This window comes from Amphiura filiformis, chromosome 12, assembly GCF_039555335.1.
Source record: "Amphiura filiformis chromosome 12, Afil_fr2py, whole genome shotgun sequence".
Lineage (NCBI taxonomy): Eukaryota > Metazoa > Echinodermata > Ophiuroidea > Amphilepidida > Amphiuridae > Amphiura > Amphiura filiformis.
Window position 1 is genome coordinate 44,241,294 of NC_092639.1, and position 24,838 is coordinate 44,266,131.

The following is a 24,838-nucleotide window of genomic DNA, read 5'->3' on the forward strand; positions in this document are numbered from 1 at the left end:
ACATCATGTAGCGCACACAAGTTCCAAGTATGGCAAATTTCTGACGCGTATCGCGTATACGCGCTTCCAATAACTTGCGTTCGCGTATACGTTACTGGCAAATTGTGGATTCATCACGGATTAACAACGATTGGCGCCTGTAAAAGGTAAAGGAAAAATTGTTGAACAAACACATGAATAGACCTGGCCTGCTGAATTGTTTGAGAGTTGACTCCTATGGACTCAAATGCAACTTTTAACACAGTTTAAAACGGTCTCTTTTTTTACATAATGAACCATTGCGACTGAACGCAATAACGTGTGACGCTATAATTTGTTCCATAGGTGTAAAACAAATTAGGCTACACATGTCTTTTTACAAGTTTGCATTTTGTCAAATATTTTTCGATTTATTTAAAAAAGTATTTAGGGGGAACTTACAACTTGTGCTATGGGCTCAGGTGCAACTTTTAAAATGGCCTATTTTCTTACATAATTAACCATTGTGACTGAACGCAATGATGTGTGACGCTATAAATTGGTCCACATGGGTAAAACAAACAGGGCTATACATATCTTTTTAAAATTTTACATTTTATAAAATATTTTTCGACTTATTATAAAAAGTATTAGGGGGGAACTTAGAAGTTGTGTTACCTGTATAGAAGCATATATAAGCTTGTAGACGGAATTCTACGGTACTTTATAACTATAGCTTTGTTCATTCGCGAATTTTATTGACACTGAGGTCATCTCTTGATGATTTGTGTCTATGCCATAACTGTCCAATAGCTCCCAATTATACAGGGAAGTGATTACGTAAGTCTGCGTAAGTACAAAAGTCTACACAAAGATCCAGTGCGGCCGGTAGACTTTGTGTGGCGATCATTCTGATCGTGGTCCAGGACTCAAAAGCGTAATCCAGTTGACATAGTGATAATCAGACTACACATACTTCAATGGCGAATAGGGCTAACGTTAATGTTCTTTTATTATTGACTCTTTCTCGGTCTATCCGGTCTGTCATTGCGGACCCCTTCTTTCCTTTCCTTGCTAGAGGCTTCTTCATCCTCATCTTCATCTTCATGCTCATCTTCATGCTCATCACTATTAGGAGACCATGAGCCACAACGAGGAAATTTCTCTGGGACTGGCGGAAGATCCGATGATTCGCCGACATGAATAGTGATAGCCATACCATCCTGTACACATAGTGGGTAATTAAAACGGATTACAAACGTCAATGTTTACTTTTCAACAGGTGTACACTATTACCGCTCATTTCAAACTCATTCATTGCAATTCTACACGCATACTGAATATTGCGGCCTAGTGCACACAACAATACTTTTTGGTACACTACAGTTTAACTGTTTCTTTTCATCTAAACTGAGCTCAAAAATAAACTTATAATTTTTCACAAGGTCATATCTTGAAATCCTGTCCATTAAATTGAACCAAAATTACACACAGATTTACTTCAATACTCTACTCTTAAAACATGTCTGTAACCAAGCAGTAATCCAACTGACACAACAGCAAAATGCACTGACATGGGACAGCTTCCTGGACCCAATTCACAGCCCAGCCCTGTTTCATGAAAAAAGTGTATGAAAAGCAGAAAGCAGCACCGTTTTATCATCTGTGCAAGGATCTTGTGTGCATTCTCCCAGAATTTTTGTCCTGGGTGCCAAATGTTGGGCTGCGAAAGTGAAGGAAGTCCAGGAAGCTGTCCCATGACAGTGCATTTTGCTGTTGTGTCAGTTGGATTACTGCTTGGTTACAGAAAAATTATAAGTTTCTTTTTGAGCTCAGTTTAGATTTAACTTGCAGGTACTTTGGTAATTAAGCATACTGCAGTTACTGTCCGTTTTCCTATACACAATACACAGTGCTCTCACCATTGACGCGCGACCTTTACAAATAGTTTATGTTAGAAGGATAGGCATTTGCCTAGTTAACATCACTGTGTGAAAAATAACCGGCCAATATTTAAAGTATTCTCCAAACTTCTAGCAAATATATTTCTCTAACATGACCTACAATTACAGCTAAGTTAGATGTTCAGAAATAGTCGCACTTTGGTAAAATATGAGTGAGGGCAAGGCATAGCTAGCTCATAGCTTGCCAACTCCCCGTGTTAATCAAATGGAGATTTGACCGAAAATATTGGTAACTGACCGCTCACTTCTGAAGGATGCCACACAAAAAAACGGTACAAGCTACATTTAAAGTATTCTATGAAATTCTAGAAAATATAGTTTTGTAACATGTCTTAAATTTTTAGCTAATTTAGGTGTTTGGAAGTATTCGCACTTTTGTGTTTTAGGAAGGATATGTAAACAACAGATAACACCAAAAAATATGAAGAAATTATTTCCAAACCGTGTTAAGTCAACAATCATTATGTTGCTCATTTTCAAGAATGCTGGTTACAATAAGCAGACCATTGTCTCATTTCGTGAACAAAGGCTCACATACCATTGTTACCTTGCGTTTCCTTTATAATCGGTTACCCAACTGAAACTATAATACCAGCTCATTGCGATACCGCACAGCTAAAACAGACACATGTGCACAACCAGAGAAGATCTGATTTAATCAGTTGAGCTGTTTTCAATGAGTGTTATCTTGGTTTAATAGCTTTTAATGGGGTTTAAGTCCTGCAAAGGTCGTGGTAAATTCTACTGTAGACATGACTGCATCATGGGGTGCCCACTATTTCTAATTATGCAAGAAACAAATCTTTTGACAATTCTAAACCGTCGTTTTTTAATGAAAATATAATACTATGTTACAATGCCTCATTTTTACAGTATAAAAATGGTTCCCGCTTTGAGATAATGCCATAAAGCTTTTAGTGTAGATCAAACAAGTATATACATTTAGTAGTAAATTGTGATGTCAATTACATAAGAATGTTTGAAATACTTATAAATAAGAACTTGAAATCTCGTCGATCCTTTGATTGATTTCAACCATCTATAAGCCAGGGTTGTGCGTAAGACCATCCTCTTTAATCCTAGAACTAAGAAGCTCGCGTTCGGATAGTTCTGACCTTGGGCGTAAAGGCTGCATAGTCAGCAATACTGCGCTAAGTGAAACTGGCCGTGAACGGCCATTTGACTACTTTTTTAAAGCACTGATCTGGAAAACTGTGCAATGTGTGTCCCATAAAATAGGTTTATGATGTGCAGGCCTACCATTCCACTACCATCATCATCAACAACAACACCAACAACAATACCAACAATAACAACAACATCAGCAAGAGGGGGAAAGTGGAGAGGATGTCACACTTGGGGGACTGCAGAACCTATAATATTACTTCAACTGCACTACTTACACAATCACGCCACTACTACTTACGTCAATTTGGAAGATTTTATTAGAATGGAGTAACCACCATCCAGGATTGTCCGCCTTAAATCTTATAATGGTATAGCCATCGCCCTGCACTTGTACTGTGTCTTTGAGCACGGCATTCTCTAGTTTTCTTGTGATGTTACCTGTGAACCAAAATGCATAATAGATATTTAATACATATCGTAGAAATACACAAGCATATGCATCTAAATGAAAGGTTTTTTTGACAAGAGACACGAAAGGCAGATACCCTCCACAAAAATGTTTGAGCAATGCTCGGATGACATACCGGCGTATCAGCCATTTTGACAAAATGAATTAATCTATGTATCAAGCTCTACATTTTGACAAACTTTCAAGACACGCATGTCATTAATTAATTCGATATAATCACTAATTAGGTTTGGCATATCTCACTCAATGGGAAAATTGTGTACAAAGTTCCCCATGTTTTGGACGACATAGCGGCGTATCAGTGACATACGCCACTATGTCGTAAATATGTGACATACGCCGTTATTTCGGTAACATTCCACTGTATGGCTAATACGGATATGAATTCAAACATTTTTCACATGTCGTATGTCAATTTTAAATGGAGGATTATTTTTCAAGAAATTTGGATTACTGGCGTATTACTGGTGTAACTTTAATATTCATTTTTTCATATCCATTTAACAAATGGGGACACTTTAATCGAGGTAATTTATGACAAACGAGTGAAAGTTGTAAAAAACTTTAAATGCGATTATCTCAAAATGGCCATTTTCGTGATACGTCACTATGTCATCCCAGCGACGAACTATATTACTGATACAGGCGGCTGTACAAACATGTATTATTGTAAGACCAATGTAATGTAATATTTTTCTGTCGTCCGTCTCTTTCGTCAAAAAAACACACACTCATTTTGAGGCATGCTTGAACCATTGCAATAATATGTCAAATAAACTACGAATTTTTATTACGTCATTGGCATAAGCAAATTTATAACCAATTCTGAAATTACAAAATAAAAAAGATTTTTTCAACGTTTTCCATAGACTTAACCATAAACATTTGACAACAAATTGCCTCAAGCCAACGGTCATCGAACACTTCCTGGAGAGCTGCACTATATCATACCTTTGGCTGCATGAGAACATGGTAACCTGGTTATATCAAGGACAGTACGGGAATTCATTTCAGAACTACTCCCTATTCCAGAAAAATACAGCATTAATTTTGACGGGATTATAAAATATTATCCTGTTTTGCCAAATGAAACACAGCTAAAATCTAATCCTGGCAATAACAGTCAATTTTAATATGTTTGGTAATAAGGGCTCAAAGACTTGTACTAAGACTTATTTCAGGCAATATTTTGGCATACTCAAGATTTTGAATGCTTTGACTTTTGTAACGAGAAAGTCTGGAAGGCAAAGGAAAGAAAGGAAAAGAGCCCATTTCCCAACAAAAGTCACCCTATCATGGGTCAAAATAATGTAGAGAATCAACTTTTTGCACGCTTTGGAATGTCCAAATAAATCCCTTTTTTTTTTAAAGAAACTCGAAGACTTTACATGTTGAGTCTCTCTAAAAACAGAATATAATATTATGTCTCGCCGATAATACCGGATCAAAAAGATGCAACCAGGAAAGTTTTTTCGTCTTTTCCCCCGCATTTTTACGCCCCAGGTAATACATGCAAGCACTATATTCCTTAGCATGCCAGTAAAAACCCGGAAAAGCCAAGATCTAGTAATGGCGTATTATTCAAACACACATCTCTAATGCACCCAATCAACAGAAACAATATTTGATCATATCCCAAGATTACGACCAAACAATTTGTTTCATAAGAATTAAATACATTTACAACTATTTCCAAGAAATATCCGTCAACTGACCCGTCTCCTGCAAAAAAGGTGTTTTGCAAACGTACTACCAAGAGCCTGCATTATTAATTTCCCCCTTTGTTTACAGTATTTTTGCGCGTGTCCTTCCAATTCCCACTAAAATTTTAAAAGCCATTATATAAACGTAAGTTACCGTGTTGATCCAATTGAATAACATCTTCAACAGTGGTTCCTCTTGGTAGTTTGCCCATTGCCACTACTCGGAAGGAATAACCATGAATACTCATAGGATGATCGGCTCCAGAGAAATCTTCACCAACCAGGACCAGTTCTACCACCTACAAAAGGAAATCGGTGTCCCATTTATCCATTTATGTAATTGCGGTATAGAACGCCCTCTAAGTTAGATATAGTTTAGTAGCTATAATGGTTCTTTTGTATTTTTTTTGTTAGTGTTACCTTTAAAATATTTTTACCTAAAATAAATAACTCCGGATGGAAAATGCGCTAACCGATTCAATTGTATAATTGTAGCAAATTCGGAGACCTTTTAGTATCAATAATACATTTTCCAGATTTACATCATATCTACCGATGCGAATCAAAACTAAAACGTTTCTTTTAAAATATTCATAATCAGATCACTCCCTCCACGACTATACTCATCGATGCCTATCAAAATAACATTCTACTCTTTTCGAAGTGAGGTAGTGGCTCGACGATCAAACTTTTCAAAAGTATATATTCAGTTCTCCCGACCGGATTTTTTCCTAACTAACAGTGCACACCCCCTCCCCTCCCCCCAACTTTGCATGCTCCACTGCTGCGAGCTACATGTCAGATATGGCTCTCTGTTCATGAAACCAAAGTCTTCTGCGAAGGTTGGGGACTCCCCATGATCCCTTTACCCATGTACCATGGGTTGAGCGGAAGTCTAAATTTAATATTTTTATGGAGAAAACGGTAGTTTTGAAACGAATACCGTCGATTAATTCTTATTTACCTGCCCGAGATCAACTTTAATGATCTGTGTGCATGCGCAATAATGCTCGATACACTCATCCTTAGTAGCCAAAGTTTCATCTGCGTCACAGAATTCCTCCTCTGGAATATCGCCAACCTGTGTCAGCAGTGGAGATGGTGGTGTGTGAAAGCTATGGTAATTGAGTTGGGGAGTATACCGCTTCAACACCGATAATCTAGGATGGGGGTAGTCTGTATGATCATACATACTATATTCAGCAACTGCGTTGATACCAACTGCCAAATAGTAGCGGACGTCTGGTTCCCCGAGTAGTTTTTCATCATCAGAAACTTGAATGAAAGAGGAAACAGATATAAGCTTATCATCATTTTCATCTTTTTTATAGAAACTGTTTTTATATATGTTCGATGACACAAGAAAGCTTCTCGTAAATCGTATTTGCATTGGCTTCCATTGGAGTAGGATACATGTATTAGAACCGGTGATGGTCCCCTTCTTTTTAGAAACAGAAACTTTGACGTGCACAAGGATGACTTAACGTGCACAGGGATGACTCTTTTGTACATGTGCACGGGACCAACAGCTTTACCTGACTTTCGAACCACGAGGCGCCACACATAAACTAACGTTAATATGACTACACTGCAAATTTCTAAGAACACTTCTGCGTGCGGCTTTAAGTGTTTAAAAGATGGAAATCTTCTAAAGGCGATTTCATGATTAAGCCTAGTAATAATATCAAGTTATTTCACTTTATCCCAGTCTTTGTGGGTTGAAGATACTGTTTGAAAAGAAAATACTAAAGATGTCTGGATAAAGTTTCCAAAGACGACGATAAAAACTCAGAACACGTCCGGATGTGTTTGTATCACATTTGAACACATCGGATGCGTTCTGAATGTGCTCATATTTTAAATTTAAAGTCTTGTCAGGCTTGTCTGGGATGTTATTGAATGGTTATAGCATGTAACACTACAAATTATTTTAAGCCACCCTGTATACCATGGTATACCTTGTGATTCCAGTCGGACTACACCAATCCCGTCTGGTGTCTCAAGTTGAGATCGTGGATTCAGCAAAATATCATGTCCATTATCATCACCATCATGAAAGACATTTGCCGGTTCTTCGTCAGGCGCGCCTTCATACCTCAGAACGGCAAATTCTTCGTTAACAGCTGTCGAGCAAAAAGGATCAGTTGTATGCACATGAAACCAATAGTTTGCCACATCTTTATCGGCAGTAAGTACAAAGTCGTATCTTTCTCCACTAGAAAGCCCTATTTGATCCACTAAAACTGGTTTAATCTGCATACCATCTGAAGCGATTACAGTAAGTTCGTGATGTTCAACGGCAACGGTCAGATGGCAGATATTATTTCCGATGACCCGGAAGCGATACCGTGCTCCCCGTTTAACTTCAAACACCTCACGCGGAGTAATCGCGGTGCTGTTGCCATCGGTGAAATGCCTAGACACGCCTTTAGCATTGATTACTAAAGTGTCTGAGGCAGATGTGATAGGCGGGAATGCTGCAGCTCTACTTATAGTGGGATCATGCGGCCAGTCTTGGATGAAGACCACGTGTTCGGGCAGGTCGTAGTCATAATATCCGTTGTTGACATCTCGTTCTGGTGCCTGTTTAACGATAAAAGCACCGAAGGCGCCATCTTGACGGTGCAGATTTGAATGCGAATGCCACCAATGGGTGCCAGCAGGAGAAGCCTGAAATAAAAGCAACACGCTTAAGTTAATACAGGTATACTGTACAAGAACACCATACTTGTGAAAATTGTTTTATAACCAATATTTTGACGTCGTGCGTCATGCTAAGAAAGTGACAAAATATAGGCACTGCGAATCAAGAAGACAGAATTTATAATAATATCTTGGCAGTGCATTTTGTTGTGACTGTTTTCAAAGTGTCAACTGGCAGCTTATTGGTCTTAGAAATATCGTCTCCAGATATTGATCTAGCTGAGAAGTAAATTGAGTATTGCCGTGATGCAATTAGGACAATGTTCATTATACTAGTGCTGATCAAATGTAACTTTGGAAGTCATCTACCATACACTCACTTCCATTGCTAGAACAATGTACAATTTTATTTTTGTCGTGATTTTCGAGATATATGCAATAAATTGAAGAGAGAATCTTGAACTTGCAGGTATAGTTTGTGGTGAAATAAGACATTGAGTTATTATAGCCGCACCATCAATGAAATGAGGTACCTTCTAAGTTGCCGAGACGATTCCAAATTTTCACTTCGATTGTATCTTCACAAACCTATGTCAATAAAACAAATGTTTTCATTATACCTACCTTAAATTTATAGGTAAAACTGGACTGCGGTGAAATAGGACATTGAGTTATCATAGCTGCACCATCCATGTATGGTGTGCCACGCTGATGTATGCCATGCCAATGGATTGAACTACCTTCGGAGTTGCCGAGACGATTCCACACTTTCACTTCGACTTCATCTTCTTCGCAAACCTAAAAAGGGCACCAATACAATCAATATACTATCACGATAAAAAGTGCAATTCATGAAAGACATCTTTAATACTTATTTTATAAAAGATGTTCAAGCTTGACTTTTAATAGGTTTGTTTGAACATGTTCAAATTACTTTGCATACCTTTAAATAACTATTATAAAATATAAAAGCGAATCTGTAGCTTTTACTTTGCTTTGCTTTCAACGTGTATATAGCTCGACAAAATATTTGCTTGCCTTGATTTCCCATACTGCCTAATACCGGAAAACTATAAACCGTCCAACCGTCCCGTTTGTATTATATAGACTCTAGAGGGCGACGGTATCGAGTTTCCAGCTGTGCATAGGCAGTTTATACCGTGGTCGCTACTTGCGTTAGGCGAATCACATAGACATGTAAGACACGTCGCGGATTTATCTGTTTATAGTCATAGGATATTCGGCAGTATACATAAATCAATGTTCAACATTTCTGTTCCTACCTGTATAGGAGGACCAGGAATCTGTCTATTCACTGTAACTATTGGACGTTGAACTCCATCGATTGGAATACATCCAGGACGATCACAATCGGTCATGTTGAAGGGACAATCAAAGCAGGCAGCTGACATTGACTGAAGCCATTCCACGGTGAACACATAGTGACAGGTCTTGGGTTCCGGAGGCCACTTACACTCACGGACACATTCGTGGTCGCCGTGCTCATGCTCACTGGCAGCAACTGTTGAGATTAAAAAAGATTTGTGCAAACTTGACATTAAAGGAGGTCTCCGGCAATCACAACATTGTGCCTTATATGTAGAAAATTAATTATTAAGCACGATTCACGTAGTTTTATTTAAAACAAGCTCCCGGACTCCGACTCTCTAGGGCAATGACGTCATGTTTACTTTTGCTTTATTGTCCTCAGCCGTCATTGCATTAATTGAATGTCATTGCACCAGACAATTTAGGCTTGTATTACCATTTTCTTCCATCGAATGTTTTAAAAAGAAATATCTTCACAATACTGTTCTACTACAGTGGTTTTGTCCGTCTCGAGAATTGTCGAGTGACTTCCTGCTATAAAGTGGAAAATGACGTGCTGCCATTACATACCATTGTCAAACACTTTAAATGTGGTTAACATCCCAGCATCTTTGTGAAAATTTGAATGACAATGAATGAGCCATTCACCGGGATCATCATTAAACATTTCCAAAGTCGCAAATTCTCCTGGGAAAATATAAAAGCAGATATGTCAGAGTTCTATGTATATCGTTACTATTTAGAAACATCAGTTTACAATAATGTGATGGTGTATATGCAATAGCTATTAATGTCACGAACAGCTCACAGAATGATCCTGCGCCATGTTCAAGTCATTTCAGGTCCTGCCGGGCTTCGAACGGTAATTGTAAGGTATTGGCGAATTGTTATTGTTAATAATTGCAAAACGCCGGCGGTGGAGAAAATTAATAAATTCATTACCTGGTAGAAGATCGTATACATCAGCTCGGTGCTCAACGTCAGTGTAAAAAGTAACGTCTTGGCCGTGGAAGTGAACAGGATGTACATCTACCTCATCACCTAGTCCGATGACATACCATGATGTATGCTGACCTAGATTCATCTCAAGATGCTTGAGATTAAAATATACGTAACCGTTGATGGCTGAAAATAGAGTAAACGTGTACCTGTTTAATATTCAGTATACATTTTGTCGTGATTTCATACTCAGTAAACCGCTCCTTAACAGTACGTTAAGTGTTTTACGCGAATCACCTAGCGCTAGAAGCGACCAAGGTAAAAACGGATTTGCCCAGTAGAAAAGAGAGTAACTTGATAATAGAACAGAGACGAAGGGGCTTACAAACTAGACAAGATCTACGATCAACTCATCAACAAACGGCAGCCAGGACGTTTGCAAACATCATCAAGACCAAACATCTAGAAACACCACAACAGAGTGATCAAGATTACTGATAGGAATTGAAATATTTCTGAGTGAGTACCAGATTATTTGGATCTTAAAAAGAACCTTTTCTACTTTAATAACGTAATACTAGTTCATATCAGCTATCAGATATGAATGACCCCAACGCAAAGCTTACTTTCTTAGTGTAAAATGTTCTTTGCAAATTTAATGATGCTTCTTTTTTTTAATGTGTAGATAATTACCATGCATTCGATTTGGTTCTTTATTGTTGTGATTACTCGTGTGTGCTTCATCTGGGTGTAATGTATACGTATCAATGTTCTCCTGGTAATAATGACTTCTGAATTCTTCATAAATATAAAACTGAAGAACATATTCATGGTCAACATCGTCACGACGTCCATCGCTACCTAAGGTTCCTAGTCGGCAAATCACAAGTGGTCCTGTGAGACCCGTGTATGGATCTTTGCGGCAGTCCACACACGAGTAATACGGATACACAACGCAATTAGCACCAGTTTCTGTTGGTCCTGATCTCGTAGGCACAAACCACTTATACGTGTACGTTTCCCCTGGTCCAACGATGCCAGTATCATTAACACCGTCGTTGTACAATGATCCTCCTGAAGTTTTCTTGTAAAGAACTCCGTGGGGATGTATTGAGTATCTGTGAGAAGTGGCCATGTTTTTGAAGACAACTGTAATTTTATCGCCAACCTCTGCGCGGATGAATGGTCCCAACGCACCGAGATGCAGATCCTCTATGCTACGTACTTTTTCCATCGTAAACGTCTCGTCGGTGAATTCTCGATACAGAGCCTTCTTGTATTTGCTTCCAATGGTGGTGTCTCCTTGGTGGGTGTATCGGTATCCAAAGCTGTAAAGAAACCAAGATCAAAAATGAACAGCCATGTTATATCGAAAGTCTCAAACCGATTCGCTTAGATCTTAACAAAAGCTTTGATGTAATGTCGGAGAGTCTCGAATAGCGTCAGCAACGGAATAGATCAAATTATATCACATCTTTAGGTTTGATTTGATTTGTTTTCACCTACCTTCTTGGATTCAGAAGATCTTCTGATTTCTTCGGAGCATAATCCCATTCCATCTCGACGGCTGCTATATAGTACTTTCTCTCAACACCATTAAGAGCTTCCTCCTGAAATTGGCCACAGTCTTGTACTTCATAAAAACCTTTCATTCCAGCGTCGAAATGACTATGCATTTGACACTCGACGGACCATGTTCCTGGTTAATTATAAAAACATACGTTACATAGGACTTTGAAACTTCTGTTTTTTCACCAAACTAAGTTCATTTGAATGGCATTCACTAGTTGGTTTTCCCTTTCCATGGAATCAACATTTCCCGCAACATTTATTGTTTAGTTGATTTCCTTCAAGAATGACAATATATATATTCCCTCTGAAGAAACTTTTCAACACAGCTTGTGTAATTTATATTTATTGTAGATCATCATCATCTGGCGTTTTTATTATACTGAGGAGGAGTCCTAATACTTCAAAAGAAGGATAAATGCTCAGGCTTTTCAGCTAAACCAATTGTAATCATTTATTTAGTCAAAGATTGCCTGTAGGACACCCTTGGAAATGAGGTGACTAATAACATGAAATCGGATAGTGCTGCAGAAAATAATTCATCCATTGGAGTGTTTACATGTTTAAATTTACCAATACTATCTGGCTTCATAATCGCTGTCTGTGCTATCCCTGGAAACAATACTAGCGTGTCTCGTCGGCGCCCATCGACGACAAAAGTATTGCCCCTGAAGTAAGCACCATGAGCGTCAAAAAAATATCCTGCAGCAAACATATGCCAGCTAACGGTGTCGCCGGCACACATGGTGAGTCCTTCAATGTTAGCGAACATGTAGCCGTTTATACCTGTGGGGAGGTAGAGTTAATTAACACGAAAATATAATCTTAAACATGTAGGCTGTAGCAAATAAAAATAATTATTCCACTACCACTGACATGACAACGGATAATTTCCGATCAAAAGGTGCGCTACCGTAGTGAAGCAAACTCCCTGACCCTGCATACAGATTACGATTCCCTGCTACCCATTACATTTACACCTGGGTGGGGTGAGATAAATGGGGGTAAATAATATTAACCAATGTTAACCAAGTGTACACCTATTTGTATTTTAATACAAATAGGTGTAAAATGTAAAATGTAAAATGTTTTATAAATGTCTTATAAGAAATCTTGTATCAAAGCATCGGCAGGAGAATCCTTTTAGGTTTATTTATTCTAAGTATTTCAAAACAAAGAAAGCTAGGTTTACAAACTTACTCGCCATTTTATTAGACCGATAAAACGGGTCATTTGGGTTTGAATGGATCTCGATATTCTCATATTCAGAAGCATCAGCGGTAGCCTGCAAATACCAGCTTCTGTTTTCATCCAGGAACACGAATAATAGAATATATTCATGGTCCACGTTTTTCTGCAAAGTAATTAGCAGAAAAATAAGGTAAATAAGAGGCAGAGAGAATCTTTCTTTAGCTTTTGTAATAGAGATTAAAATCTGATTCCAATACTGTCAGATACTTAATGATATATTATTATTGTATGACGACCCTTTTCTTCTTCTTTCACTTCTTCTCCTTTTTCCTTCGTTTAATCATCATTCTTCCCATTCTTCTTTAATAGTATTTCTTTTTCTCCTCCTACTTTTTCCTTCTTTTTCTTCCATTGATACTGCTTCTTCTTCTCCTCCTTCTTTTACTTTCTGCTTCTTCTGTCTTCTTCTGATACTTATACTTATACTATTTCTTCCGTTTCTACTTCCCCTAATGCTGATTGCGTCTTCCTTTACGTCTTCTTCTTTGGTTTCTGCCGCTTCTCCAAGACTTTGTATGACTTCCTAATGAGCCTTTGTTGCTCACTGATTTGTCGCAGTGGCGTAGCCAAGAGGAGGGGCAAAGGGGGCAGCTGTCCCCCATGTGAAGTCTTGCCCCCCCCCCCTTGCCCCCCTGTGGGATGCTGGCTGCCCTGGTTTTTAAGATTTGTAGGCCTTTTTTGTATTTTAGCCCATTTTTCCCATTTTTGACCATTTTCGTCAAAGTTCTCCCCCAAAAAAAAAAAATTGTCTCCTTCCCCCCTTTGCCCACCCTCAGAAAAAGTGCGGCACTGATTTGTCGTAAATACCTGTTTCCCGTTTTCATCAAGACTCCCATCTCGGCAGACAAGAAGTGGACCGATCAATCCTGAATAAACATCCCTTTCCGGATCAACTGAAGAGAAGTATGTCCAGGTTACGCATTGATCATCGTTATGTCCAGGGGCGACGGCTTCTGGTACCTTCCAGGTGTACGTCAGAGTGTCTCCAGGCTGTACATTTTCGTCACTGGTATCTGTACACAAGCCGAATAATATTGCAAGATAAACAATGGAACTTTTTGGAGACTTTTATCTCAAAATACCGACTTTGAGTAAGCGTGTATCATAATTCAGCTTGTTCATTCCCAGTGGTTTGATTTCTTTGGAATTTATACAGTAAATGCGAACAACCATATTTTGCTACTTTAAAATTTTTGTATAATTCCGAATAACAAATTAAGTGCCGTGCCATCATTGACCCGAGATACTTAAAGTTATTTACGCGTTTGGTGATAATTTTATACAGAGTAGATCTTCATTACAAGGTATATCAGTTTTTCTGGATGAATGATGTTCCGATCACCAGATGCTACAGCATCTACAAAGATAACTCTCTGAGATTCTGGAGCTTCTGGATTGCCATAAAGACAAAGAATTAGAGAATAAAGGTATTGGTTTTAGCCACTGGAATGCATCTATCGTCTCATATAACACGGGCGACATCATTATTTTAAGCAAAACAACGAAGCGAAGCCAAAAATTCTTACACTTCAATCCAAAAATAATGATGTGGCCCGTGTTATATGAGACGATAAATGCACTCGCGACAGCGGCTAAAAACAATACCTTTTTCTCATTCTTACACTTCAATTCAAATAGAAATATTATTTTAAGTATTACAAATTTTAATCAAATTAAATCCTACATTTTACAAGGACCTACCTGTGGCTTAAAATCGATCAGTCCCGTTGTTGCTACGCGCCTCCTATTGGTTCAAATAGCGAGCACGCATATCGCGTTGATGCACACGCGCTGACCCGTATGATATCGTGTCATATCACACGAGTAAGAACCAATGAGATTGCAGGAACGTTCTCAAGTGTTTAAGAATGGTGAACATCGCTTTAAGATCGACAAAATCAAAAACTTTTTGGAATTCCACAAAAGTATTTAAAAGTAGTAGCTGTTGTGAGGCTGCGCCTTCCATAATTCATCTTTGAATGTGAATTTTGTCAACGCTGCCACGTCTATTCCTAAACTCTCCCTGATTCTTTGTAAGGAGCAGACTAGTCTGATTCTGTTGTACAATTGCAATAGCAGTATATTATATCTGCAGTTAGTCATGAGGGCCAGGTAGTCAATGTTTCCTTTCTTCGGTATTGGTATATCAGATTGGTTTCAAAAATGTAAAGCGCTTTGGTACATGTGCACATGTGAAAGGCGCTGTATAAATACCAACATTTTTTTTTAATTATTATTATTTTTCCACTTCCTTGTTGTGGCTGCTCCAATTCCATCAAGTGTAAAAGAACCGGTGTCTGTATAGCTTTCAATTCGGCTACCATCCCTTGCTTTTGGCTGTCTTGCTCTTTTCTGTCAAATTATTTACATCTTGCTTGTCTGGTTGATGTTACCACATTCATCAGCATTGGATAAATGTCTTGTATTTTGATATTATAGGCCTATTTAAAAGAGCATTTAGTGATCCACAGCCTCATCCCCCACTTTTTTCAAAAAAGAGTTGAGAACTTTATACCACTGGTAACCTCTGGCTAACGAAATTACAACAGTGGCCTCTAGCGCAGTGTAATACTCATGCCTAACTCGCAAACGCAAAATCGGAATCAACTGAAATTTTGGGAGTAAGCTAGGATCACGAAATACTCCTTTAATTAAATGCCGGATTTATAAGCCAAAATAGTTATTCAGAAACAATGAAATTTAAAATACCTGTATTCCCGTCTTCGTATGCCCGTCCTTCATTAGACTTATCGTACCACACCCCGTGAGGGGTCATTGAGTAAGGCCGACTAGCGCCGTTTCTGAAAGTAATCTTCAAAGTATCACCAACTTCAGCGCGAATTACGGGACCAAGAATGCCCAGGTGTTCCTCTTCTGGAGCGCGTTCTACGGGATGAACGAAAGTGTCGTCTGTGTACAACCTATATCTCGCTTTTATGTAGGATCCACCGATTCGGTCCCCATGGCCCGTTTCGAAATAAGTGAAAGCTTCACTAAAGCAGAGGAGAAAAAAAGAAAGGTAAACTGATGGATAAAATGACTTCAAGTGCATTTAGGAAGCGCATAACATACCTGTTCCACGACCGGTCATCGAGTAAGGCCTATTAGCGTTGTTCACTTTGGAGGTGATGCGTATAATATGTAGAGCTGCTAAGATCCCTTTTTCAGCATCGCCGTCACCAAGACCCCATTTTTTTCTCGAAAACAGACTCTGTTACCCATAGACCCCTTATTCGATCTGACACCCAAAGGTCCTTATTTTACAATAATTTGAACAGCAACTTTCATTTAAATAACAAAGCAATTTCAAACAATTTAGAACTAAAAAGTCAATGTTTGTGGCATGTGGGATATCCCATTTAAAAACAGGTTATATTCTCACCCAATGACACCATATTCTTTTTATATTTTGCTCCCACAGAATACCAGTAGCTCTCACAGAGTACCAGTGTTTGATACATATATAATTGGTTTACTAGGGGAGCTAGGGCTACCTCCTTTGAACCTCCACAGAATCGAACCAAACTAACCTTTTTAGGTTACTGAGATGACCCAAAAACATAATCAGGATCTTCAAAACATCCTAGGTATCAAAACATCCTATCCTTACTTGAATTGTTTTATCAAAAAGAACATTTTGACACCATCTTTTGTCAAAATCGGAGCACTTTGATGTTTTTGATCCCCATAGAGCCAAAGACGTGACCTTTGACCTTTTTGGTTGTAACTCAAGAACGGTACGTTCTTTAGGGGTGCAAAGGAGGTGGTCCTAGCTCCCCTAGTAGTTAGGATTTGTTGAAACTGTGCAGTGTTCTTATCACAAATTTGACTTATTGATCAAACGATTTATTTTTGTACTTTCCTCTATTACTTGCGATATTGCTTAAAACATCTGTTTTTGTGTAAATGTGTGTAATTCTTAATTCTAGTATTATAATAATTAGCCTATAAAATCTCTTTTAAGGTGTAACGCTTAATTCAGGCTTTAGCCTTTTGTTACATCTCCGCCATCTTTTTTAAATTCTTTTTGCTGTTTTATTAAATTTGCTTGCTTAAAGTGCCAGCCCTACACCTAAATCCATTTCATATTAAAGTGCCCCCCCCCACCCACCGTGAATACAAAAGGAGCCACCTACCCTCCTGGAGTTGATAAGTCTTGTCCATTCCAGTTATCTCTTCCAAGTGGGGCATAGTCCCACACATATTCCTCTGCCTGAATAAAGAACTCCCGTTCGACTCCACTCAATTCCAACTCTACTGGGTGACCACATGAGGACTGTACAGTGTACAAACCCTGTGAACCGGCTACCAATATAAAACACAATATCAAAGAAAAATATTGAAAATACCAAAATAATACTGCTCACGGTCAAAGAATTTAAAATAATATAAAATTTCAAAAAGGCTCAAATATACCAGTAAAACAATAAGTTTATTATACATAAGACCTATATTAGGCCAAGGGCCTACTGTGTCCAAACAAGTGACCCGAGATAATAATAAGCTTTGGATTGCATGCATTGTCTTTGATGGAATGTAGAAATGTATTCATTTTTAAACATAGTTGAACACTGATGGCGCTATTTATCCTAAATCTTGTTTGCATCTTTACCATGTTTACAACGGATAGACACAAGTATGATGTCATTAAAACATCATAAAAAGTCCTGTATATGTAGAACCTTTAACTATGCTAGAAAGAACTGCAAAGCTGTCAAGGCTAGAAAGAACCTCTTTAGACCTGAAAATTGCTCTGGAAAAAATTCAATTTCAAAGAAGTACCTGCTAGATGATCCGAAACCTCTGACGCTATCAGCCATATGCCGGGATTGTCGGCCTTCATCATCGCTGTTTTGAAGGTTGCAGGCATTACACCTATGGAATCTATACGATGGTCATCCATGAGCTACAGAAACAGCGAGAAACATACAAATAGCAAAACAGTTTTGTATTTTCAATGTTTCGGTAAAATGTAATCTATGTTGTAGTGTTGCCAATATAAACATCGGGTTCGCTCCTGCCACCTCTTTGGGATGATGGCCGCTGAGATATGTTAGATTTGTAAGCCTTTTTTGCCCATTTTGATCAAATTTTACCCTCCTTGAACCCACCGCCCCCCTCTCAACATCCTAGCCATGCCACTGTCTGGACCGTGGAAATTTATAGGTACAAACTATAGAAAAAGGAAAATTCATACCTTTCTTGTGTTATGAACGTACTATGTCAGTGACTTTCCTTAAAATGAATATCAGACTGTGCAAAATACTCACCAATGTATTTCCGTGCCAGAAAGCAGTATGTACATCTTCTTGTGTCCCCATGCCAAGAAGATGCCAAGCTACTCTATCCCCCTGACACATCTCGACTCCAGGAAGATTACCATACACGTAACCATTAATTCCATCCATCCGGTTACTATCAACACCTAAATAACATGGAGGAAAATGATAAAAGAAGTCGGGTGGATAAAACTATTGCTCTGCGATCTGTAATTTATACATAATGCTTAATTATTGTCCTTAAGGTGGTACTACACCCCTTGATAAATTTGTGACTATTTTTGCATTTTTCTCAAAAACAAAAGTTATGTATATTATAGGGCAAGGAATCCAGTTACTCACTACAATGGAATTTCAGTGACTCAAGACAAGAAGTACGTTATTTATGATAAGAAATGAGGTACTGTTAGAATGTACCTCATTTTTTAACATATATAATGAACCACTTGTCTTGAATCACTGAAATTTCAATGTAGTAACTGGATTCCTTGCCCCTATAATATACATAACTTTTGATACCAGTGTGTAGTTATTTTTTGAGAAAAATGCAAAATTAGTCACCAAATTTATGAGGGGATGTAGTACCACCTTAATTCAAGAAATATGGAAATGTAAGTTTTTTTTGCTAAAACTATAACTAGAAATACCGGACTCCCGTCATCCCATTCCACCTTTTAAGCAAGTAAGGTCCCGCAGTAAGCAAGTTCTTGAATTATTGAATTGGATCATGTCCGCAAATCAGTAATTCTTACCTTTAGGGGGGATGCCGCCTCCGTCCGTCCTGTTTAAATAAGTAAGTAAGTTGTCATGTAGGTAATAACTCCTATTCTCATCCATTTGTGTAAACATAAGAACATACTCTTTATCCACGTCAGTACGACTACGGCCAGTTGAATCCAAGAAGCCTGAACAAAAAAGATTAAGACGATTTTGATCAGGGGCGTATATCCAGCTTTCTTGGTCGGGGGGCAAAATAAAATTTCGGGGGCACAGAAGAAAAAAATGCAGTTGCATCATACAATACATAGAGACTGTATGCCTTCGAGCTTCCCAAAATAGGCCTTATTTGGATGATGTGCGCGCGTAGCGCGAAAAAATGGTATTTTACACTATTTTCGCCCATTAGGGCCTATCCGGTTGAAAAGGGCTTTGTCGTTACAATGTGCGAGCGTAACGCGGACAATTTTGTATTTTACACTATTTTGGCCCTGAATTTTGCCAGAAAAGCGGCGCCTTGTCCTTTTTTTTTTTTTTTTGCCCTCCTGATTTTCTCTTTCATTTTTTGTCAGAGTGGCACTTTTTTCTGTCATTTTTTGTCAGGTCCCACCTGACCCACCCCTGGCTACGCTACTGATTTTGCTTTGGCCTATACGGGCCTATAGCATCTCTTCATCGTCGAATATTAACCAACCATTCGATCAGTGTATAAATGTATCACTAACTTTGTATTGTATTTGAACTTGCCTTCAGTTTTTGACTTGAATTTTATTTTTAATTTTTTTTTAAACTACAGTATGTAGTTTTCGTTGTTTGCTTTTATATTTTGTTGTCTTTCCCTGAAGAAGAGCAGTTTATCTGCTCGAAACGTTGGTTGTATTTTAATAACTTTGTCTACCATACCTTGCGGTTTTGGATTTTTTCTAATGCAGACGTAACAGTTCATGTACAAGTTTTTATCTTGTCTTTGTCTTTGTTCCCCACACCAAGTTGGTATACCTGGCTCGAATTTTTCTATTGTAGGATCGTCAGATTAAAAAATCACCCACCAGTAATAACAACAGATTCCATTTCGCATGCGTTCATCTCCCAAAAGCTCACACAGAAACATATCAAAAGTCCCAAAAAATCCCAAGTAGTGGAACAGTGCCTAATTTGCATAAAGCCGCTTATGGAGAAGTGCAATTTCAAATTTGGTTAAAACTATACGGTCGTGTGTCTTGAGCTCGACGTTACATTTTGCCAAAGTCGACTCAAAGCAAATAATGATACCTCTGTCAAGCAAGAAGGTATTGTCATGCTTGTGGTCTCATTTTATTGCTAAATAAAATGCACTTTCAACCTTGTAAAAAGAAATACTTGAACTTTTTACTGACACTGTGCTTCATAGAATTCAGAATGGGCAGGGTGGCGGTGGTGGGGATGTGGTGGTGGGGATGTGTAACACACAAACTCTATGGGATTGGTATTTTTAGTGCGTAATCTGCTTCTGTAAAGGCTGTAAATTGGATTTGGACTCTATTTAACATCTAAACCACTCATGGTCTTACAGCTAAACAATTCTACTAATTGTTTTTAATAATTTATGATTGGTTTAGTCTAGAAAATACAAACTTTTCTATACAAAACTACCCGTTGTCATATTAAACACTGTAGTAAGTAATGCAGATGTCATCAAAATCTAAAAGTTACTGTAAAAATTTTCTGAAGGGAAATTTGACGAGGAATCTAAATATGGACATATTTTTTCTGTATGGGTTAGGGGGAAAATGTTTAGGTTCAAAATATGTTGAATTGTAAAAAGATCTAACATACTTTGGGACACCCTATATTCCTAGATTACCAAACAGCTGTGATTTTGGTTTCTTCCAAAGTCAGTTGGCTCTCCATATCCTCTAACCAAATGAATGTTGTTTACTTCCAGTTTATTACTGTAAGTTGGTAATAAGCAATGCATTGAGTGACCCATTTTTTTATCAAAATCTTTTTTATTCCACCCTGTATAACTTGCAGGTCACCCTGTATAATGAGTTAAAAATGTATATATTTGAATTGCTTATGCCTTCAGCTTTCCAAAAATGTATATTTTTGCTAGTTTAGGGTTGATGATTGTCGAGATAATCTAATTAGAAACCCGGTTGGTGTAAAAATTCATAATATTTGTCATGTAACGCTAAGGGTGGCGAGTTCAGTACACACGGCCATACCAATCTTGAGTTATATGGGGAAAGGTCAAATTTCAAAATTTGGACTCCACAGGGGGACAAAAAATGAAACATTCTCTGATTTTGATAAAAAATGTTCTCATATTGTTCCGCTTGGAAAAACATTTAATAAAAAGAATAGTTTGCCATATCTCAGGTGGTTTGTTACCTTGGTAACATGGCAAAATAGATCAAATTCCATTAATGCGTATTGACCTTGACCTATTTTGTGGTGTTACCTATGTTACAAAACAGTTGGATTAAAATTGGAGCACATGTTAATTGTAAATGCCCGTGAGCCCCACAATTTGACATTTGACCTTTTTGCCTATAACTCAAAAACTATATCGTCGGTTACTGGTCAAAGTATACTTTTTCTTAATCCTTATAACATGTATAATGAGAGAAATACATTGGTATGGTTGTTAAGAAGATTTGACCAACTTTGAAATTTCGCCTCTGCAGAAGCGGCCATTTTGAATTTATGCAAATTAGGGACTGTTCCACTACTTGGATTTTGGGGACTTTCATGTGTTATTAAATACGCTTTTCTGAAATAAATGGGTATTAAATGGATTCTGTTGCAATTTAGTGGTGGGTTAGGGGCTGGGGTATGAACGTTTGGACAGTATTTTTGTGGATATGGAGAATGTCCTTCTGATATCAAATAATTTTGAAATTCGCGATATAATACACATTCTATGGCAAATGATTAAAAATTTGATATATTTGATATCAAAAAGTCCTCAAAGTAAACTTTCTGAACTAATGATAATGTACTTTAAGTGTATGGAGCTGGGATGAAAAGCCGACGATCAATTGAAAATTTTGACCTTTCGTATTGACGATATGGATTTTCCCCAAAACACACACAAAAAAATTGGGTCTTTGGGGGAAAAATGTATCTAAACATGTTACAAATACCCACCTTTTCTGCAAATTACCATTACTCCTACAGTCCCCGAATTGGTTTCTGGTCCAGCATGGTAATGTGAATGATACTGCCATGGAATACAGTTCGGCCCATCATCAGTAGGGCCTGCCCTTTTAGGTACCTTCCATGTATATGTGTGGTTTGCCCCAGGAAGGACCTTGTCATCTAGTTTGTCAGCTCCTCTTGTACCATCAGGATACATTGCTCCTATAGAAAAATCACAAAACAAACAATTAAAATCTCTCGTATCATCCTTTTTTTCCTCGCGCAGTGACAATGAGCTCATTGCCAGTTCGCAAAGTCCTCATGTGCCATTGACCGAATACAATCGTACCCATTGAGATATTGCATGTAGGCCTATAGTGTTACTTCTATATGAAGTCAAGTGACACATCTGACATAGGCCCCCCCCCCCTACCTTATGAATTTGGAACAGCAAAACATTTATTGAGTTATTTTTAAAAGGGGAAATTGAACCTGATTTCGACATGATCAACATGTTAGATTTGAGTTCGCAACCGTTTCGTCAATTTTTTTAGTGGGAGCGGTCTCTGAAATGGGAGACAAAGAGCGATATAGTCTCGGTCCCAGGCGGTTTATGCTCCTTCGTCACTAAACAAACCGTCTGGCAACAGCCTCGAAATAACAATCGCTGATTGGTTTATGAATTTCAATAATTATAGAAATCTTTTCAATGGGCTAAGAACCACGTGAGTTCGTGATTAGGTCGTGATTTTTTTTAGGTAGCGACTGAACTGCAGCTTGACTATTGAGTAGAATTTACATTTTCGACAATCGTCAAATCTCATGATCCGACGTCGACAAGTTGTCGACAAATATTAAGTTCATTTTGTCGTTTATACACATACGCATCATCAGAATATGTGATTGTAATGAAAAGTTAATCTGCAGCACTTTCAAATGAAATAGAAGACTGATCATGCTGATGCAGTGATTTTATGGTAAATAATGGTGTCATACCTAAGCTTGTCTCTAATATTTTAGTGACTAGTTTTTTGTCGACAATTGTTCGACATGCTTGTCAACAATCAGGAAAATAGCTTTGTTGACCATATTTGTCGACAACAACCTTGTCGACAACAGCCCTAGGCTGGCGCAGCTTAATATCCATTGTCACCTGTTATAACAAGATATTTATGTTTATTGGCATTTGCTAATTACCTTCACTGTCTTTCCGATAAAACACTCCATGTGGATGCAATGTAAAAGGATACGATGCAAGATTCTTGAAATGAATTTTTATTACATCTCCAACTTCAGCATGCAGCATCGGACCTAATAACCCGTGCCATTCTGGCGGAGGAATTTGCTCAGTGTATGTATCATCGGTGTACTCCCGGTAGACGGCCTTTTTATATTCCCTGCCGATTCTGTTAGGTCCTGGAAGAACAAATTCAGCTTCTGGTCTAAAAAAGAAAGACAAAATCATTCATTATAACAAATAAAATATAAAAAAAGAATATCATTTTTGCGACTTTTTTCAACTCTTTTCAAGAAACAGCGATTTTTCAGTTGAGACGTGATAGTCCACTTGAACGGCTCTTTTCAGAGCCAACACATCTTTAGATGGAATTAAATGGGCGCTTACTGTGAACAACTCTCTTCAGAGCCACCAACCTTACCTTTCAGTGGACAATGCACAGTCCAACTGAACAGTTTGTTTCAGAGTCACCAACATTTTAGTGGACAATGATCTATAATTTTTCTGATAAAATCGAGAACATTTTGAAGAAAAAAAACCTAAACGCGCCCTAGTGTTGATTAGCCGATCAACCTATGGTGGGAAGTGCAGAAATTAAACTATAGGCCTACTAGAAGTGAATTGCGTGTTACAAAAACGTCCATTTCTTCGAACAAACGAGTCTCACCTAAATAATTTTGCACGTATACTGGTAACATTATCTAGAACATAAATATCATATGACGGAAACGTTTAATATGACTGTGTCCATATTTTGCTCGATTTGAAAGTCGTGACTGTAAAATTCGAAAAATGTACTTATATACACTATATCGAAATTTTAATATATTTTTTAAGATTTAAATTTAGGACAGGATAAAGTGTACTTTTGTTCTACTTGTCTGAAGTTATCAAGTCTAATGCTTACTTTTAAGATACAAAAAACGATTATTTCTTGGAAAAGTTGATAAGTGTGATTTCTTCGCTAAGTGAACGATTTTACGGGCTCATTCATTGCACGGTTTCCACACTTTATTGAATGGCAAGGTCACTGGCATATCCTGCACTGGCATTTCTATTCAAGACCTGTCAAGGAATATTAGCCACTTTTATCATTACGCGTATACGGTAAAGCTGACGGGTTGGCGCCTAGATAGCTGTTATAACCTTTCTATTTGGTTGACAATGATTGAAATATGAAACTCTAAGGCAAAAAATATGGCAAATATTGAAAATATCTCGACATACCCATTTTCATCAAATGGTTGCCCTGTGATTCCGTTTCGTCCCAATGGAGCATAGTCCCATACGATGTCGGTTGTTGCAATGAAAACACCCGTTCATTCCCATGTTTAGCCTGCTGCCTCTGGGCGCATACCGGATAATGTAGTAAGATCGTCGCCAGCAGCAGTAATTCTGCGCCGAAACGCAGTGCCATGTTAGAAAACGCTATTTAAACTGCAGCGTTTAAGTTTATTTCCAGCCTTCGTATGAATATCTATAGTTCTTTCTGCAAGTATGTGCTACTGAACACGCTAAATGCTTCTAAA

At 38.0% G+C, this 24,838-nt stretch overlaps 1 protein-coding gene across 1 annotated transcript; it reads right to left on the bottom strand.

Moving 5' to 3' along the window:
- Positions 1 to 645: 645 nt before the first annotated feature.
- On the bottom strand, positions 646 to 24,838 carry LOC140166265 (hephaestin-like protein). The gene is made up of 22 exons (XM_072189672.1): positions 24,537 to 24,838; positions 23,270 to 23,514; positions 22,082 to 22,294; positions 18,985 to 19,137; positions 18,224 to 18,378; positions 17,736 to 17,859; positions 17,090 to 17,258; positions 15,663 to 15,946; positions 13,761 to 13,966; positions 12,903 to 13,056; positions 12,276 to 12,488; positions 11,640 to 11,832; positions 10,827 to 11,461; positions 10,137 to 10,319; positions 9,765 to 9,881; positions 9,149 to 9,387; positions 8,490 to 8,663; positions 7,181 to 7,892; positions 6,187 to 6,497; positions 5,377 to 5,521; positions 3,349 to 3,488; positions 646 to 1,181 (listed from the first exon to the last, which is right to left on the bottom strand). Exons 2-22 carry the CDS (start codon positions 23,376 to 23,378, stop codon positions 972 to 974), a joined length of 4,839 nt encoding a protein of 1,612 aa, XP_072045773.1. The 5' UTR covers positions 23,379 to 23,514; positions 24,537 to 24,838; the 3' UTR covers positions 646 to 971.

Coding starts and splice junctions, on each gene's coding strand:
- LOC140166265 (XM_072189672.1), bottom strand. CDS start 23,378: ATGCTGCATGCTGAAGTTGGAGATGTAATAAAAATTCATTTCAAGAAT. Junction 11,833..12,275: donor TATGAAGCCAGATAGTATTG/GTAAATTTAAAC, acceptor ATAATTAACCAG/GAACATGGTCCGTCGAGTGT. Junction 11,462..11,639: donor GATCTTCTGAATCCAAGAAG/GTAGGTGAAAAC, acceptor GTTTCTTTACAG/CTTTGGATACCGATACACCC.